This window comes from Vulpes lagopus, chromosome 1 (assembly GCF_018345385.1).
Source record: "Vulpes lagopus strain Blue_001 chromosome 1, ASM1834538v1, whole genome shotgun sequence".
NCBI classification, from domain to species: Eukaryota; Metazoa; Chordata; class Mammalia; order Carnivora; family Canidae; genus Vulpes; species Vulpes lagopus.
In genome coordinates this window covers 57,408,573-57,428,658 of record NC_054824.1, presented here as the reverse complement: position 1 = coordinate 57,428,658, position 20,086 = coordinate 57,408,573, and the positions used below count along the sequence as shown (strand labels likewise).

At 41.0% G+C, this 20,086-nt stretch overlaps 1 protein-coding gene across 1 annotated transcript; it reads left to right on the top strand.

The window, feature by feature from the left end:
- Nucleotides 1–1,885: 1,885 nt before the first annotated feature.
- ADGRF2 (adhesion G protein-coupled receptor F2) lies at nucleotides 1,886–20,086 on the top strand. Its single transcript, XM_041747947.1, has 8 exons — nucleotides 1,886–1,982; nucleotides 6,231–6,273; nucleotides 7,212–7,363; nucleotides 9,439–9,672; nucleotides 10,589–11,950; nucleotides 15,217–15,258; nucleotides 18,597–18,656; nucleotides 20,039–20,086. The coding sequence occupies exons 1-8, from the start codon at nucleotides 1,911–1,913 to the stop codon at nucleotides 20,084–20,086; spliced, it is 2,013 nt and encodes a 670-aa protein (XP_041603881.1). The 5' UTR covers nucleotides 1,886–1,910.

Genomic DNA, 20,086 nt, shown 5'->3' with positions numbered 1-20,086 from the left:
AGTTGTGATCTCCAGTTCTTCTATGACAAGCTAATCCTGGAGGGCAAAGAAGTTGCTAGAAAATTCTGGGCTCCAAAATTTTAATTGCAGCATAACTCCCAAAAAAGTCTGTACTATGAAGTCTGTGAAGGTCATGACCCCATAAATGAGCACATTGTGCTGATTTTGCCATGCATAAAAACAATTTTAGTAATAATCAAAATGCATTTTGATAAAATTAGAACAACTATGTTTAAAAATTAAAACAAAAGGACAATAAAATAAGGACTATTTTTCAAAACAACATCTTAAAAATTTTAAGCAAACACTAGATCTCATATTGATCTGTCTACTCATTCAACTTCTTCTCAGCCCCCCTTAAAAAATCTGTTTGAGTGTCTGGGCAAAGCAGTGCTAACTGTTTGAAAGTTTGTTGTCTTCTATAATTCCATCAATCCTTAAGTAGTTTTAGTTAAAGAGAAAACATTCTCTATGATGAGGAATTTAACGTAAAATTAATGTAATTCAGGAAAACATGGACTCATGCTCAGATTTTATGAAAATTATATCAACAAATTCATCAGTGGCTTTAATTTCTTTCTAATTTTGATGATTCTACCCAAAACAATAACTGCATTGATGATGATTATGGTAAGTCACTTTGTTGATTTTCATACTACATTTTTATCCATTTGAAAGAACTTAAGTTGGAAAAAAGTATGCCGACATGACTGAAATTATATGTCCATCTGGGTTCAAATACATTGGAAAGTGATGAGCAACAAGATAATCCTTGTGTTTAAAGAACTACGGACCTTCAGAAAACCCTATAACGGCAGGCTGAAACAGACAATGTAAAATACTTTAAAAAATCATTGATTTCAGTGGAATTTAGTGAGGTAAGTAATTCAACACAGGAAACACAGTTAAAAAGACATTAAAAAAGACATTTTGCTTAGTCTTTAAAATAATGGTTGTTTGCTGTAGAATAATGCATGATTGGGAGAAAGGCTATTCCTTTTTGGCTAAAAACGGTCAAAGAGCAAATATCGACCATTGCAAAAACTTCTAACCTTTGTTGATGACACTAAGTCCTCTGAACACTTCCACCTAAAAGCAAAGAAACATCAAATATTTTTCAAAGAGGTTTTGACTCAAAATGAAAAGTATTAAAATGATTAAAATTTAACATTAAAAAATTTCAACTTACATTAGTTGTCTGCAGAGCCTGGGTCTGATACAAATCATCATCCCTTCCCGACCACCTCCCCCCTTCTCTCCTTTTTTCCATTTCAATGAGTATATCATGGGCCCACCACGTGTCCAGTACTATTTTAGGTACCAAGGAATCATTTTAGTTTTGACATCAATTTTGGCAGAAATAACAATAGCAGGGCTTGTCTAAGACCAGTTTTGAAGTTTGCTACCTACCTATGAAAATACAACTTCAGAGTTAGGTCAGAGTGAGGATGATACGCCAAGCCTAGCTTACTCTCCTTCAAAAGATATTTCTGGGCTGAGTTTGCACATAGGAAACCCAACTCACCTTCTTCCATAGCCACCCACACATTTCTCAGAGCTGCCTAGTCCAGGGAGTGAACCATCATTCTAGTTGCCTGAACATAGGTTATTATTCATTACAGCCCAGCAGGCAGCTTCCTTTGGAGGGATTCCCACAGGAGGTATCACATTACCTGTGCTTCCTGGTGCCAGCTGTTGCTCACACCTGCAGCCTCCCCGTGAAGTCAATGGGAGGCCACGGGGATGCCATGTCTGGGTCAGAGAAGTCTGGGTTGACAGCATGAAGGACAGAACCCAGACTTACAGGTTGACTGGGTCTGCGCTGAGAAACTTCGAAAGCTTCATATGGGAGACACTTTGCTTTTTCATTTATTTTTATAGAAGCAAGAAAGGCAGCTGTGTGGAAGACGATGACTCATATGCTTTTGCTATACTGCTTCGTGTTTCTTTTGCCCACAGAGTCCTGCAGGACATTATGCCAGGTAAGAAAAAGGTAGGTGGGAGGACGAAATGATGGGAAAGCAAATGGAAATAAAATTCCATCTGTTAGGCAGCTCTTAGCTATCTGTGCTCAAGTGTAGGGGGAAGACAGTGGTCCAGCCAAAAGAAATTGCAACTACAGGTATCCCAAACCCATTTTAGCTAATAGCCTCAAACTGCTTTCCTTTTGACTTTTTCTATAAATTCCTAAGATGCAATGAGGCTCAAGTGATTTAAGGTTGATAATTTTTTCCCTATATCCTTTAATGGTGAAGATTTTCATTGCTCACAACCAGCCGTGTGCTACTTCCATTTAGGCACTTGAAAATGTGGGAGTGGTGAGGGGTGTCAAAATGACTGGGAGATGCTTAATGGCATTTAGTGGGCAGGACCTAGGAATGATCTGGCTCAATCAAGCATTGTCCTACCCAAAATGACATCTCTTTGAGAATCCTGATAGTGAACACAATGGATGGTCTGGAAGGAGAAATATGCCCCTCAGATAGTCAATGGTTAATCAAGGTTTAACTGGTATGAAGTTTATAGCAATGTAGTATTTGTAAGTTTTGTGGGGCAGTGAGCCCTATGGCTCCAGTTAGAAATCTTTCCCTCACACCCTGAGTCATTTTAATGTCCTTAACGGTTACTTACTTAACTAAGGTGCGGTATTCCAGGGAATAGTGTATTATTATTGGACTACAAGATCTGGAAGAGAGCTTTGAGATCAATTGGTGAAGAGCCATCTCTTACTTTATAGATAGGAAAACTGAAGTTCATGTTGTGGAATGTGGTTTTCTTGAGGTTACACACCCATCCAGCTGCAGGACCAAGGCAGGACCCATTTCTTCAAATTCTGTTTCTTGTTCTTTCCATTGTATTATGGAAGTTCTTAGCAAAAGCCTCCTCAGTGAAGGATGACTTTGGAAATTCTTTGTAGGAGTTTCCAAATGATATTTACTTTACCTTTTAAGTAGTGTGCCACTGGCTGGGAATGTTCTTCGTGACTCCCCTTCTCCTCAGCACTGAGTTGGTGCCTAGCTTCTGGGATAGGCTAAAGACTCCTTCAGAAAGACTTCTTCCAGAGGCATCTTACCCCACAGCTTGATTCTCCTTCCCCTGTTCATTTCCTCATTCATATTTTCCAACAAGACAGAACTTGGAGAGTAGATAGAGCCTGGGAGGTTGGTTTTGTTTTCTTAGCTATTGGGGACCGCCTTATGAATATTCCGCCCTTTTATTCTTAATTTACGAGTTGCTGGATGCTGAGCTCCTGGGTGCTACTCCTCTTCTGACCTCCCTTCTCACCCTGGCAGCTTTTCAGGTTTAGCAGACTACAGGTTTCCAAAGTGTCTTTTTCGTAGTATTTGGGTGAGGATTATAGATATCTGAAGCTAAAGTGGCCCGTATCAGATGCCTCTCTAGAACTGAAATGATGAGGAGGAGTTGTATATAGATGTGCTTTGGCAAATTAACTGGGAAGAAATGAATCCTGTCCTTTACTTAAGAAGGCAGTTTCCAGAATTCCTTGCAAAAGTGCACCATGGTCTTCTGCCCACATATCTGATTAATATAATGTGACTTCATGGGATTCTGTTTAATGGGCCAAGGGTAACCCAGAGTTGTTCACTTTGAAGTGCTTTATTATTAGAAATTGTATTGGAAAGCATGGCCCTCTTAAGATGAGTTTAATGCATCACTTCCCTACACCCTGCATATTCCTCTGCCTTCTCCTCTTGCACGTGGGCTGGCTTGGTGGAAAAGACAATGTCAAAGGATTAAGAAAAGCTGAGTTCTAGTCCCAGCTGTAAGAAGAGGGACCTAAGAAGGGAGTCCTGCATAGCTTCAGATAAGTCACCTTGTCTATCAAAGACCTGCCTTCCTTACTTGTAAAATAAGAAGATCTTTCAAAATTCGAAAGAATGCCATTTTATTATTCTTGTTGGGTCAAAAGCCTTGAAGTCTTCCAAGTATATAATAAGGCTTGGATCTCTAGACTGTGAAACAGGAAGTCATCTTACATCATTGCTTTGAAGGACATTGTATTTCATGAAGGCTCAGGGATACCTACTTCCTCTTGGACAGAACCTAAATGCTCAATTCAGATCCTCCATAAATTCTCATTGGTAGAGAAAATGGAAGATTTGGGCTTGTTCCTTGATAACACAGAAAGAAACGTGAAGGAGAAAGGGACATGAATTCCATGTTCTGAATTTCTAGTTCCTTCCTAGTGGTTTAGATATTGGAATGCAAGTTGGAGAATTGGACCATGGCTCTTCCCAGCCACCAGAGTATTAACTTTTGGTACAAAAACAGAAAGTTTCAATCCCTTTCTTTTTCATTCTCTCTACACACACACACACACACACACACACACACACATGCACATGTCAGTATTATATGCATATATGCTAATATGTACATATACACACATATGTATAAGACACAGAACTAGCGTTTTAGGTTGCATACACAACCCGTGATTTTAAAAAACATACAATTTAACTGAGACCATAATATGCACATATAAAAATGGTTAGATAGAAATAGCAGGTAGGTGAGTATTTGCAAAGCATTAAGGAGTGGTATGGTGATATAAATAATAAATCCTAAAGAAGCCAGACAGAGAAGGATGCATCATTTACAATTGGATTAGGAAAGACTTCCTGGAAGGGGCAGACTTGGGCTTTGTATGTAATAGATATTCACTAAGTACATGTTCAAAGAGAAATGATGGGAACTAAATCTTAAATACCATTTACAATACTGCAGGCCCCAATCTAAGCATTTTCCATAAGATGATCTCATTTATTTTTCTTTAAAGTGCTCTGAGATATCACACAATTATAATACTATCACTCTTGCCCTACTTTATGGATGAGGAAACTAAAGCCCGGAGAGATGAACTTTTCCAGATTCTCAAGTGGTGGTATTGGGATTTGAACCCAGGTGGTCTGTTCCCAGGGTACACCCCTTGACACAATGTGATACTGCCTCTCAGTGAAGGGTCCAGTCTGATATGAATCGGTGGGATGGAGAGGGATTTTAATCAGGAGAGGTAGGATGCGTTCATGATAGGGGGAAGCCAGGTAAGCAGGGAGTTCCCTTAAAAAAAAGGAGTAGAAAATTGCTAATCCAAAATTAAGGGAAAAGTGAATGTCTACTTGCATTGAGGAAAGTAATTACAATAAATTTCAAATTTTACAACAAATTTAGACACGCTGAATACATTCAGCAAGTATTTAGCATTATTCAATAATAAATCCTGTAAAATCACAATGTTTTTATTAATAAACTACCCACATCCTTTTCTCTACATTTTTAGCTGTGTACTTGCATTTATAATATTTTTTTCTATAGAGAAAATAGAAAGATTATTCAGTTTTTCCTCTAGCATTGCTGATCAAATTTGTTCTTTTATTATTGCCAGATTAGAAAAGTATCTTTCAGCTTCTCATTTCATTTTTAGAATGTAAATATGTAAGACTATTGTCAACTTTGGGATGGCATCTAGTAAGTTTCTTTCATATATGAACTGCAAGGTAGCCAAAACACTTGGAATTTTCTCGTTCTGTGACTAATTGTAAATACTATTTTTTTCAAATTGTAAATACTCTAAAAGGAATGCCGCTTATGTGTTGATGTCCTCATTGTAATGTGGAAATGACTGCAAATTACATAAGTATATCCTATTAAATTCAAACTAGATGTATCCCTAACTCAACTTACACTTGTCCAGATTCCATAAATAGCTACAGCCTCTCTAGTGCTATCTATCCAAAATGAGGGAGAGTGTGAAGGAAGGAAAGGTGGAGTGGCAAATAACAGTGATATGAACAGAAGGTGGTTAAACTATTTTGCCTTTGAAAATTTAATAAAATATATGATCATGTTAACACATTGCTATCTCTCAGTGTGTTGAATGGGGTCCAGACATGCAAGGGATTCCAAAGCTTAACCTTAATTAACTTCCACGTAAGTCCACCTCTGCTCATGGTGTATCTCTTGGACAGAATGTTGGGCTTTCTTCCTGGAGAGGAAGGAGGGCTCCTGCTGAGTCGCAGTGGGAAAGAAAACCATCCAGACTGATGACAAAATGGGGCCGTGGGTACGTACTTCATAGTTTCAGCTTTTGGTGGTGTCCTGGCATCAGAGCTGATTCAGACGTAGCCATTAGTCTGTGACTAAAGTGGATCATGGGGCAGGCATACCAACAATTAATTTTCAGGTTGATTTTGATTTTCCCTTTCTAGGTTGCCAACAAAAGCAAAGAGAAGATGCCTGCCAGGCCACATGGTATGTTGGCAGTGGTTAGTAATGAAGTAATGAAGTTTTTGTTTATTTATTGTAATAGAGAGCCGTGCTCAGCCCTCTGTTTATGGCATGGCAGATGGGACACCTTGATGGTTCACATTTGGACTCTTTCGTTTTCTCATATTAAATTGTACCTTTGACCCCTGCTCCCCTCTCCTCCCAGCACCCTCTGCTCCATCCTAGCCTGAGAGTTCTTTGCCATAAACTTTTTTGACTGAGCCAGCATAGGCTGGAGCAGGGGCTAGAGCAGGTCTGTGAGAACTCATTGATGACGGACTCATCATGAAGTTCCAGAGCTGGGACCTTCCTGAGAACCTCGGGTGTAGTGGCTTCCCTACTGTGTTCTGGGAGCTGGAGGAGTTCAAGGGAGGTGTGGGGCATGGACTAGATGTGGGCTTCCTTCCGTGTTACTTCAACTGGGGAAGCTCCACTTTACCTGTTTCATATGTTTGAGTTCTGGATAAGATTTTGTTGGAAACAAGAGGTGTTTTTCACTGGAATATATGATGATCACTGATCTATTTCAATCTTCCTCCACTTTGCAAAGAAAATACATTTGATGTCCACTGGGTTTATGTACTCTCATTGTGCTAATGTCTTGGTGATTGGCATATGTAGCACTGAGTCCTGACCTTTCCATTTGATGTCAATACTTTTTTTTTTTTAATTTATGTTGTTTTTGTACTGGGAAATATATTTTTTAAAGATTTTATTTATTTACTTGAGAGAGAGGGTGAGAGAGTGTATGCAAGAGCATGAGCAGGGGAGAGGGAGAGGGAGAAGTACACTCCCTGCTGAGCAGGGAGCCTGATTTGGGGCTCAGTCCCAGGACCCTGAGATGACGACCCAAGCTGAAGGCAGATGCTTAACTGACTGAGCCACCCAGGTGCCACTGATACTGATACTTTTTATTTCTCCAGGTGTATGTGATGGTACCTGTGTGGCCAATTCCCACTGCAGTCAACCTTGCCCTCCAGACACTCAGGGAAATATGGGATTTTTTTGCAGTCAAAAGAAATGGCACAAGATCACTGAAACCTGCCGGACTCTTAATGCCTTCAACATCTTTGAGGTAATATCCTTTCTCTGACATCCAGAGCTGAGTCCCAAATTAGCAGCACATAGCATGGTCAATAAGAGAGAGGGAGAGCACGGGGTAGGTTAGTGCATTTGTACGAGAATACATAAACACCTACTCGTTTCCTCTCTCTGTACAAGAATGGAAGTCCTAACTTTGGGCATCTAAAAGTTTGTTGCCCTGTTTTCCCACACGCTTCATGACACCAAAGAATGTGATCCTCAGGTCAGAGGTAGAAGAGCTGTCTAGAATGATCATGGTTTACTTCTCCATCTTAGCTCTTTAATACAACCCTAAGAACATTTAGATGGGCAGAATTCAGACTCTACCTCAGACCTGTTGAATCTGAAGCTGCATGTTATCAAGATCCCCAGGTGATTTCTGTGCTCAGTAAAGCATGAGAAGCAAGCTGACCTAAAGGGAAGGGCTTCATCATCAAACAAATGAATGTATTTCCATATATACTTAAGTCATTACACATTTTTAAATAAAATTTTGATAAATAAAATCAAGTCAAATAATATTTCTTCTCCTTTTGTTTCTTTTATTACTCTTCTAGTAGGAGCTTCACCTTGCTCAAGTTCAGTCTCTGATGAACTTCAGGGCAGTCAATGCTTTAGTATCTCTTTGGTCCTAGGGAACATCCTCATTTGGTGGTTTTGAGGGTGGCCAGAGGGAGTGCCAGTGGATGCTATACTTGAAGTCCTTGACCAGACTTCAAAAGGCTGCCCACTCCAGGGTGTCTGTCACTGGGTCCATCTCTACTTTGAGGAATCTGGGCACATATACACAAGGAGACCCACGTACCTCATGTTTTAATATCTAAATGGTTTAAATCAAGCTTATGGACTGCTAAGTAAAATGTGTTCTGCTGGTCTCCCATCAGATTATGTCCTGTACCTCAAGGGTGGTAGAAAGCCAAAGTCACTTGTTCATAATCCTGAAAACCAGTGTCCCTTTGCCACCTCTCAGGCCTAGTGGTGAGCACACTGGTGGCAGGGTCCACCCTTGGTAGCACAGACTTAGGGAAGAGGCCCAGGCAGGCCCCAGAAGTGGGCTTGGGGTTGCTAAGCCAGGAATTTAAGTGTCTAGCTGCAGGGGCATGAGCTCTGAGTACGCATACTCCCTAGGCCCACAGTTTCTTTCTTTTGTGAAGGGGCAGGTTAGAGGAGGCCAGAGAGGGGTCCTCTAAAGTAAAGGTTGGCAATTCTCTTTCTGTGAAGGGTCAGATGGTTGGTATTTTAGGACCTAGGGGTCATAGGGTCTCTATTGGGAGTATTCAACTCTGCCATTGTGGCATGAAAGCAGCCAAAGACAATACTTAAATAATGAGCAGACTGGGTCCCAATAAAACATTTAAAAAAATAGGGGGCACCTGGGTGGCACAGCAGTTGAGTGTCTGCCTTTGGCTCAGGTCGTGGTCCCAGGGTCCTGGGATCCAGTCCCACATCGGACTGCTTGCAGGGAGCCTGCTTCTCCTTCTGACCTATGTCTCTGCCTCTTTCTCTGTGTCCCTCATGAATAAAGAAAATCTTTAAAAAAAAAAAGGCAGCCAGTTGGGGCCATGTTTGCTGCCCCTGCTCTCAAGTGTGGGACCCAGAAGGTGGATCTGTGGGAGATACTGTTCATCACTATTTTCACATATTCTTTTGGTTGGTGTCAGTTGATTCATCCAAATCTAGTTCAGAAGTTCTATTTTTAAAGCATGCTTAGTAAAAATAAGCTTAAATGACATTAGAGATTTATCAGTGTGCACAGGGCATAGATACAGTGTGTATAATCAGAAGGGGTCTGAATGCTATGCTAAAGATAATGTCAGCTCTCTGGAGGAAGGGGGTTAGGAGCAGGGAGCTGGCAGGTTGGAACTTTGGTATTCGGTTCATACACCTCTGTATTGTGCAAGTTATTCCATAGCAAATGTGACTATGAAAATGTAAAATTGGAAAACATTATGCAATGCACAATCGTGTGATAAGACTATCCTAAATTGTATTAAAGGTTGTTTTTTTTTTTTTTAATCTTCAGGACAAAAGTCACATAATAAAAACTTTCCTTTTGCCATTTCTTAGACAAATTTATATTCAGCTCAACCATTTGGAGAAAATACAAAAATCAGTGAGTATGCCAGAATGTCTGAGACTATCACAGACATGTTGATGCAAAAGTGTCCGAAGGATTTGTCCTGTGTGCTCAGGAACATTCAGCAGTCTCCCCGGATCCCGGGAAACATTGCTGTCATCGTGCAGCTCTTACACAACATATCCACGGTGCTACTGACGGGTGTTGATGAGGTGAAGATGCAGGTGAGTGGCCTCGACTTGGTAGAATGATATTTTGGTGGAAAGGAATGCAGGTTAGCTAGAGTTTTCTGTGGGCCCTTTGGGGTCTGTCTGAGGACCACCTCTTTCCCATCTGTATCTGTAATGCCTGGCATAGCAAATGCTCCATAGACGTTCACCACAGAATAAACAAAGGAATGGAAAAAGGGATTGCAACCAGTAGAGACACTGCTTATTGAGTACTGGGTCCAACAACAGAGTAAGCTTTCCAAATGTGTACTTTGGCTACTGAAAACCTCTAAGAACCATTGTGGTTCCTGCAGAGAGAGACTTTCCCTACTTTTCCTTGCGAGTCAGAACAGGCTGATAACATGGAAAATAATCGAATGCAAAGAAAACAGCCATACGTGTCTGCTGCAAACGTGTGGAGTGGAACTGGATTCACTTCTTTTACTTTTGGTCTTTGAGGCAGAGGATTAAAAGGAGGGTCAGCCTCTGGTGTCAATTTTTGATTGGCTATGTTCCTGACCAGGGTCCTGCACACGGTTGGGATTTAATAGATGTTAATTGCATGATGGGTACTCTTAGCAGGGTTGGTGGGTTGCTGGCTTCCCCAAGGTGTGAAGTGGAACCCATGATGTCAGTGAGCATGGGGAAGGCTGCCCACTTGCCTGCCTCATAGGGAGATACTGCATACACGACGCATTGCTCTATTCCCCCACCCAAACTTTGGTGGCATGCCAGTACCCTGGGGATCTCATTACGATGCTGATTCTGATTCACTAGGTCTGGGGTGGGCCCTGAGATTCCATATTTCTCACAAGTTCCCAGGGGATGCCTATGCTGTTGGCTGGAGGACCCCACTTTATAAAAGTGAACTTTGACTATCCTGGCAGATTTGCAGAGTGGCACGGTACTAACGCTGGTTCTTTGTTGGCAGAGTTACAGTGTCATGGCCAACCACATTCTTAACAGCAAAAGCATCTCAAACTGGACCTTCATCCCTGACAGAAACAGCAGCTGTGTTCTGCTACATTCCATCAATTCCTTTGCAAGAAAGCTCTTTATAAATAAATATCTCATTGACATATCAGATGTCTTCATTCACACTCTGGGCACCACCATATCCCGAGACAACACTGGGAAGAATTTCTCTTTTGCAATGAGGATTAATGACACGAGCAATGCGATCACTGGGCAGGTGCTGATCAGTAGAGACGAACTTCTCAAGGTGCCTGCTCCTTCTCAGGCCATCAGCATTGCATTTCCAACTCTCGGGGCCATCCTAGAAGCCAGTCTTTTGGAAAATGTCACCGTGAATGGGCTTGTCTTGTCTGTCATTTTGCCCAAGGAACTTAAAAGAATCTCACTGATTTTTGAAAAGATCAGCAAGTCGGAGGAAAGGAGGACACAGTGTGTTGGCTGGCACTCCCTGGAGAGCAGATGGGACCAGCAGGCCTGTCAAATAATTCAAGAAAACTCCCAGCAAGCTGTTTGCAAATGTAGGCCAAGCAAGTTGTTTACCTCCTTCTCCATTCTTATGTCACCCCACATCTTGGAGAGCCCGATCCTGATTTATATAACGTACACAGGCCTAGGCATTTCCATCTGCAGCTTGATCCTTTGCTTGTCCATTGAAGCCTTGGTCTGGAGCCAAGTAACGAAGACAGAGATCTCATACTTACGCCACGTGTGCATCGTCAACATCGCGGCCACCTTGCTGATGGCTGACGTGTGGTTCATTGTGGCTTCCTTTCTCAGCGGTCCAGTGACACACCATGATGGATGTGTGGCAGCAACATTCTTTGTTCATTTTTTTTACCTCTCTGTGTTTTTCTGGATGCTTGCCAAGGCACTCCTTATCCTCTATGGGATCCTGATTGTTTTCCATACAGTGCCCAAATCAGTACTGGTGGCAGCTCTCTTTTCAGTTGGCTACGGGGCCCCTCTGCTCATTGCTGTTGTCACGGTTGCTGCCACGGAGCCCAGAAAGGGCTACCTACGGCCTGAGGCCTGCTGGCTTAACTGGGACATGACCAAGGCCCTTCTGGCCTTTGTGATCCCAGCCCTGGCCATTGTGGTCGTAAACTTGATCACGGTCACACTGGTGATCGTCAAGACCCAGCGAGCCGCCGTCAGCAGCTCCATGTTCCAGGAGGTGAGAGCCATTGTGAGAATCAGTAAGAATATCGCCATCCTCACACCGATGCTGGGACTGACCTGGGCATTCGGGATAGCCACAGTCATTGACGGCAGCAACCTGGCCATCCACGTTATCTTCTCCGTGCTCAATGCATTCCAGGTAACTCTAGATGCCACTGACCCGGTCCTAAGGGAGAGAATTCAGGAAGAAGGTTTGTCATCAGGAGCTTCTGCAATCATATTTCTTCATAAAAAACAATAGATTTGGAAGAGCCTATTGAGTCAGGAAATAAGCTTTATCTCCCATGTCCTCACCCCCACCCCAGAAAGGCCTGGTTAAAATCTTGACTCTCTCATTTACTAATGTGTAATATTCTCTTGAGATATTGACTTAACTTTTCTGAGCCACATTTATCTCACTTATAAAATGGGTATAATACTGCCTACCTTATAGGGGTGTTAGGAAAATGAAATAAAACCCTGAATGGGAAAGCACCAAGTACCAAAATGACCTCAAGATCATAAATAGCACAACAGTAATGCTGAGCTGCTACAGTTTAGAAATTAAATATCACCACTTCCCCCAAAACTAGGTACCTAACTGGAGGTCTTAAAATGTGCACATTTATTGTATTTCTTTCCATTTAGAATTTTTAGTTCCCATTGGAAACCATCTTATTTTAATGAGGCAGGTCATACAGAGTGATATTGAAGATAGTTTCCCTTCTCTCACATCTATGAATTAAGCAATGTTCACAGTTCCATATGTTTCCTTGCAAAAATTTTTTATGCTCAACTGCAAATATATTTTCATAGAACATAGGGGTTAAAAAATACATTATTATGCACCTTACTTTTTCACTTAAAAATACGTGGTAGTGGGGATTCCTGGGTGGCGCAGCGGTTCGGCGCCTGCCTTTGGCCCAGGGCGCGATCCTGGAGACCCGGGATCGAATCCCACATCGGGCTCCTGGTGCATGGAGCCTGCTTCTCCCTCTGCCTATGTCTCTGCCTCTCTCTCTCTCTCTGTGACTATCATAAATAAATAATAAAAAAAAATTAAAAAAAACGTGGTAGTAAAGCATATATTTTAGAATTGGGGAGAACACCTTGATATTTATCTGCTCAAGTTGTACTGTATCTACTGGAAGAAATGCTCCCAGTGAATTTTTATTAATCAGATACTAAATCCTTGTCTAATAAGTCATCCAAATTTTCTGAATGATATTTTGTGTAATTTTTCCCAACGTGGGATCAATGAAAGGTGATCCTAGTGGAATATTTCCCTGTTACATATTTAGGACTATACAAATGCAGGTTGCATAATAAAGCCATTAAACACACACTCTATATAGCACAGGTACACACACAAAAAAATACAGACCCACCACACTTACTGAGCATTTTGTGTCAAGCATTATGCTAAATGTCGCAGATATGAATATACTTAGTTTAGCCTCCAGAAATTGAAAACCTTATCAGGAGAGAAATTCCTCTTCATCCCTTAGCCAGAGGAATGTGTTTTTTGGAGGAGACAGGCTCAAATTATGGTTCCTAGATATTTTAAAATTTTAATTCCTCAGTAAAATTCATGGAGTTTCTGATTTAAAATGTATTCCTAGTACCAAAACCAAGCCTGGATGTATTTGTCCCAAGCATCTTTATCCAAATGATGCTTTGTAACCTAATGGACCATGCCATCAATGACATTTTCTTCATAGACATAGTGGCAGATTTCAATAGTTATCTTGTAGGCCAAGAGGATCAAATAAAAGAGCAATCTGATTGAAGCTCTCCAAGCTTTGGAGGGCATGCTGGACTGGCTGAATGGATAGGTAGATTTAGTATGTTTGGGGGAATGGATGAACTTCATGGCCAGCACCAGTCCCTGTGAAGTCCTCCACGACTCAGCTAAGCTTTTTTACAAATAGAAGTAGCAGTGGGTTTGGAATTGCTGCTGCTGAGGACCGCCTGGTTGCAACATCTTTCTGGTATCATTTATGTTAAACCCATGTGTTTTAATAGGTCTCTGCCTGGGTAAGGGTTCACATTCGATTATGAAATCGAAGCAGCTTAACAAAGTGATGCCTTGTTAATCAGAGGTCATTATCTCATTTCTCTTCTCAGCTCAGCCAGGACCTGAGTAACCCCGCCTACAGGAGAAACTGACTAATGAATATAGTTCTCTGTCACATTCTGAAAGTTGAATCTCTGAGTTTCTTTTTCCTTGCCTGAAAGATGGGGCAAATCCTTTACCTTCCTTCTTTCAGGGTGGTTTTGTGACAACTCAAACAGACTATACTATAGAGGAACAGCTTCCTTCTGACTTTAATGGGGTCTATCTTTCATCTTTGTATGGATGGTAAGGGATCTGAGGGCTAAGTAATTCCCTTCATGTCATCATATTTGGAGCGTCAGTTTCTGAGCACATGTTATGTGCTTAGAAGCTCAATCCATCTTGGGTCTTAGTCTTCTGAGGGCCCGTGTACTCGATTTTTCTTTGTAAGTTTTGTAACATTCTTTGGTTGTGGATGGGGGAAGGAGGTTGAAAATATTAATAGAAGCTGAACATAGCCACTTGTGCTTTTTTTTCCTGTGGAAGTTTTTTTCATTTTAGCTTGTCCAAGGACCGCAAGGCTGCTGTCCATGTCCTAATACCTCCTCTGACTCTTGCTCAGACTATTATATTCTGGTGAGATTTACATTCTGGTGAGCTCCTGATAAATGCAAAACACTTTTATTTTGCCAAATTTATCTATCTATCTATCTATTTATTTTTAAAGATTTTATTTATTTATTCATGAGAGACACAGAAAGAGAGAGGCAGAGACATAGGCAGAGGGAGAAGCAGGCTCCATACAGGGAGCCCGATGGGGGACTTGATCCCGGAACTCCAGGATCATGCCTGGAGCTGAAGGCAGATGCTCAACCACTGAGCCACCCAGGTGTCCCATATTTTGCCAAATTTAAAAAGAAAGTCCCATAATTTTCTGGTATGAATCATAAACCTTGGTCTGTTTGATTTACTGAGCACATAGAAGATGCTCAATGAATATTCTATGTACCTGCTCAATGAATATTCATTGAATAGATGAATCCAGGAGTTGTGACCTTAAGAGAGTAAAAGATTGGGCAGCCCTGGTGGCTCAGCGGTTTAGTGCCGCCTTCGGCCCAGGCCGGGATCCTGGAGACCCAGGATTGAGTCCCACGTCCAGCTCCCTGCATGAAGCCTGCTTCTCCCTCTGCCTGAGTCTCTGCCTATCTCTCTATGTTCTCATGAATAAATAAATAAAAATCTTTTTTAAAAAAAGAGAATGAAAGATTTAATAAATTGTTTTTATTTTAGGGTTTTGTTTTGTTTTTACCAGAATAGGAACTAATGAGTACTGGTATTTAAAATGTCTCTTCTTCCCTCTTCTTTCTCAGGGCTTCTTCATCTTGGTGTTTGGAACAATCCTGGATCCAAAGGTATTGTAAATTCTTCCTCTTTTTCTTTTTTTTTTCACTATCAGTATTTAGCCCTGAAATCCTCACTTGTAAAGACCACTTATTGAGCATCTTCAACCTCAGTCTGTGCAGACACTTGCACAGGGCATCACTCTTCTTTAGGATGCAAATAATATCTACCATCTTGCAAACTCCTATGGAGCTAAGCATTTTATGTAGATTAGCTTTAATCCTTAAGACAATCTTGGGTATTCTTATTTTCAGCTTTGTGGATGCAGAAACTGAGACTCAGAGTGATTAAACTTGCCCATGAGCTCTACAGAAACCCACTTGAACAAGGTGAAGCAGAAAGAGGATTTATTAAATCTTACAATATCATCTTTGGGAAGGTCTCTCTGGCTTGGAGGCTTGAGGCTACATACCAGGAACAATTCCCAATCCATAGCACAGAACTAGACACCAGTGCTTGTCACCACTTTCCTGGGCACAGATAGCACAGCTCACCAGGCCAAGGTCAGGCAGCAGATGCTGAGCTAGACCTGATGCTCCTGTTGTCTTGGAGGTCACCTCTGGCCTGCCTGTTGGGGCCTGCTGGCTCTTGCTTCTTTGCACTGTCATGTCTGATTGGTTGAGTCCAGGTCACATGGCTGCATGCTAGCTGCAAGAGAGATTGAGACAGTGAGTTCTACCCTAAAGAGCAGTAGACTCAGGGGGGGTGAATTTTCCAAATACAGAGGAGTGTGTATAGGTGGTAAGTGGTGAAAACAGATAAAAACTAAACAAATGAATAAAATATCCAATGTTTACTCAGGCTTCCAAGATTACCCTCTTTCCTTTGTATGACATTGCCTCCTAGAATGAGCAAAGCAAACAACTATCTCAAATGTAGACACAAACACCTTCACTGCAAGGTTGATTTTTGATTAATTAATTGACTAATTAATTAACTAATTGACTACCAATGCTATTCTATTATTAATTAATTAGTTAATTAATAGCTGAGTTTTGTGAAAGAGGCATTTCACTCTGGTCCTTTCATTTTGTTATGAGCATACCATGTTGACCTAATAAAAATGATTTGCAGGTGGCAGAGTATTAGTGTTTCAGTCCTATGTACTACCTGTGCATTATGGGGAGGGTCTCAACTCTCAGGGACCCAGACACCCCAAATGGAATGCAGAGATAATGATGACTTTCCTGCCTCTTCTACTAGAGCATGGTAAAGAACAAATGTGATTTTGCAAGTGAAAAAACACAGAAAGCACTTAAAGTAGTACACAATTGTGTACCATATGATTTTTTTTATTAATCATAATACCACAGCTAGTATTTATTGTCAAAGTATCATCATCAGCACTATTGCTTACTAACTTACTGGGTGTCATGAGATGTGCAAAGACCTCTAAGACATAGAACTTTCTACCAAGATCAAGACCTCTTACATTTAAAATTATAATGTAAAAGGTCAAGACTTAAAGATGTCACAGGACCATACATGATTCATTGACATAAAGTTGCAGATACCAGTAATCTTCACATTTTTAGGGTCAGTAAAAAGCAGTGAGCATATGTCCCCAGATTTGTTTATTATAAATTTACAAAGTATGTATTTTGCATGTTGTGAAACTTAAAATTTAAGAAGGATGAGATAAAAAAAAAACAAAAACAAATGTAAATAGAAGCTCTAGGCTGTCTTCTCATAAACCCATGGATTCTTGAGTGCAAGTGCCCAAACCCCAAGGAGTGCTCCTTACCCTCTGGAGCCTGTGTGACAAAAAATATGGCATTTTCTGAGAAGGGTGAAGTCACTCTGAGCTGGAGGAGTTTGGTACCCGTTAAGAACAAACTACAAGTCCTTGGAAGGTGAATAACATTTTATCAAGTAAAAGGGAAGAAGGAATAGAAATAAGAAGACAGTGCCTGCATTCAGCAGGAGAGATTTAGGGGAAAATGACAGGTTGGTCTGGAGTCTGGGGACATGAACTCAAGTCTGGGTTCTTCTCAGTAGACAGCTGACTTTGGGTGTTACTTCATCTCCTAATCTTAATGTCCTCAGTTGTAAAATGGAAATAATAGTACCTCTTTTACAGGATTCTTTTTTTTTAATTTTTAAAAAGATTTTATTTATTTATTCATGAGAGACACAGAGAGAGAGGCAGAGACACAGGCAGAGGGAGAAGCAGGCTCCATGAAGGGAGCACGATGTGGGACTCAATCCTGGGACCAGGATCACACCCTGAGCCAAAGGCAGACGCTCAACTGCTGAGCCACCCAGGCATCCCAACACGATTCTTTTTTGAATAAAATGAGATAATAGGCATGAAAAGTGATTTAACATGTTTTGTAAAAAAATGTAAACATAAAATATAATTTAAGAAACAAAATGTATTTGATAAATAAATTACTTAATATATAAATATGCCACATCAACATTATATCATGTTAATTTATATTATTATACAATATATCATATATTAATAACATTATTAATACACAAACAAGCTATATTAGTATTATTTGAATTTACATTATTATATATTGCATTATATATTATTATATAATACATTAATATTATATTATATTACATTATACTATTAATATACAATATATAATCAAATATATGATACATTATTTAATATGTATTAAATATATTCACATTTCATATTTATATTTACATTATACCTATTTAATATATATTTAAAAATAAAATATACTTATTATTCTTATTTTCTTTATTCTATGGGCTTTTGCTATGTTGCATAAAATTCTCTTATTTTTGAACTATGGGTTGGCTTTTAGAAAGGGCTTTTTTTTTTTTTAAAGATTTTATTTATTTATGAGACAGAGTGAGAGAGTGAGCACCAGTGGGGGGAGAAAGAGAAGCAGACTCCCCACTCAGCAGGGAGCCCAATATGGGGCTTGATCTGAGGATCCTAGAATCATGACCTGAGCCCAAGGCTGACGCTTAAGGGACTGAACCACCCAGATGCCTCTAGAAAGAGGGGTTTAAATAACAGACAAGCTATGGGAAATGTTCAACTATTCATTGCACTCCTGAAACCTACCCCCAAAGTGAAATCAAAGATTCCTCAGACTTGTGGCAAACTTGGCAAAAGGTGAGCCACGGGGGTCACCTTAAAGACCTCGGAAAATGAGTCTCCTGTGGCAGCCTCATTTTTCTTGTGTCTGCCCCTCTCCCCACCTTTTCTCAAGGCCCTCCTCCAAGTTACTGATCCCGCCACATCCCACCACCAGAACCAGGCTGGTAACATATTCCCTCACCAGTGTTCACTGGGCCTGAGCACCTGCGTTGACTCCTCATCATCTTTTAATTCTTATTCCTTTTGTTCTTTATCCAGATAAGAGAAGCTTTAAAGGGTCGAGTAACTTCTGCAAAATGGATCTCCAGAATATCTGAGGTAAAGCCTCCATATTCATTATTGTGGGATGTGGTGTGTTGCCCAAATGATCACCTTAACACTCAGTGGCGTGGCCGTTCAGAAGTGCCAAGTTAGCCCCTCTCTGAACTGTTGAGATTCTTTCTGGAGTAGTGGGACCACATCTAAAGAGATGAAAGCAGATTTATATGCATGCGAAAGGGAGTGGTCCGGTGGGAGCCTGGCTGGGAGTTGCTGGAGGGGCAAACCTCAACCCAGATAGCAGGAAAGCATGAGAAATGAGAGAAGAGAAAAAACCAGCTTCCTGTGACAGCCTGCTGGTTCTTTACAACTCCAGTCGGCCAAACCATGTCTGAAGTATAGAAATCCAGGGAAAAAAATTCAGACACTACACAGAGAAATTCCTGGTAGCTTGGTTTTCCAGATGGGCTGGCCACCTTGGTTACTGGAGATGCAAAGGAGAGCTCAGCACCTGCTGAGCAGTGTGACTGAAAAGACTCAATGATCTAGTGGCACACACGCCCTTTCCTTGACCTTCCCTTCCACAGTGTAGAAACCATGTATTGTTGTGCCAAGGTTGACTCCTCAGCTGTTCTGAGAGAAACACTGGAAAATGTTTGAATGGCAGCAACCCGGCGGGGGTGGTGGTGGTGGTGGTGGTGGTGGTCAGGGCTGGCCCAGGGGACATTCCCAATCACAAGAAAAGAGGCAATCTAGAGTTTCCCATGTTGACATTAGATGGGATCCATACCCACTGTGGTGCTGGCACCCCATGGCCCCAATTAGCAGCTCTGCCCCCCCCATATCCCTTGCCTTTCTCATTTCTCCCTTTTGATTTCTTTAACCCTCCTTTTATATTCCCTCCTTTCTCTTCTCTTAACTTTTCTATCTCTTTTGGTGTCATTCCTACCCTAACTTGGTCCTTGGTCTTCAAACCTGGGGGATGGTGGACCCCTCCATATCCTTTCCAGCTGGAATTTTCAAAAGCGAAGTTTTATTGGGAATAAACATCAGTAATTATTTAAAGCAGTGGGTCTCCACCTTAGCCAAACATTGGAATTAATTAGGAAGCTTCAAAAAATTTTTGCCTGAGTCCTACCCCTGGAGAGTCTAATTGGATTGCCTGAGGTGTGTCTGGGAATTTACACGCTCCCCAGGTGGTTCTAATGTGGTTGATGCTGAGACCCTCTCCTGCTCGCCTTCCTGAAGGACCTAGCATCGTGCATATTTGCCTCTAACCAGTCTTCCTGGTTGTTGTCAGTGGTGCTAATATAAAGGAAGGGTTGGATAAAAGGATAAAATAAATTGCTGTAGGTCACCATTCTCTATATGCTTTGAATAATTGTGATAATTGAAAAAGGACCAATAATGATTAAGCGCAATTATGTCTTTGTTGTCAACAGAACCTTTCTACTGATTTCTCTTGTCAGCCCACTAAAGGGCCAAGCTAA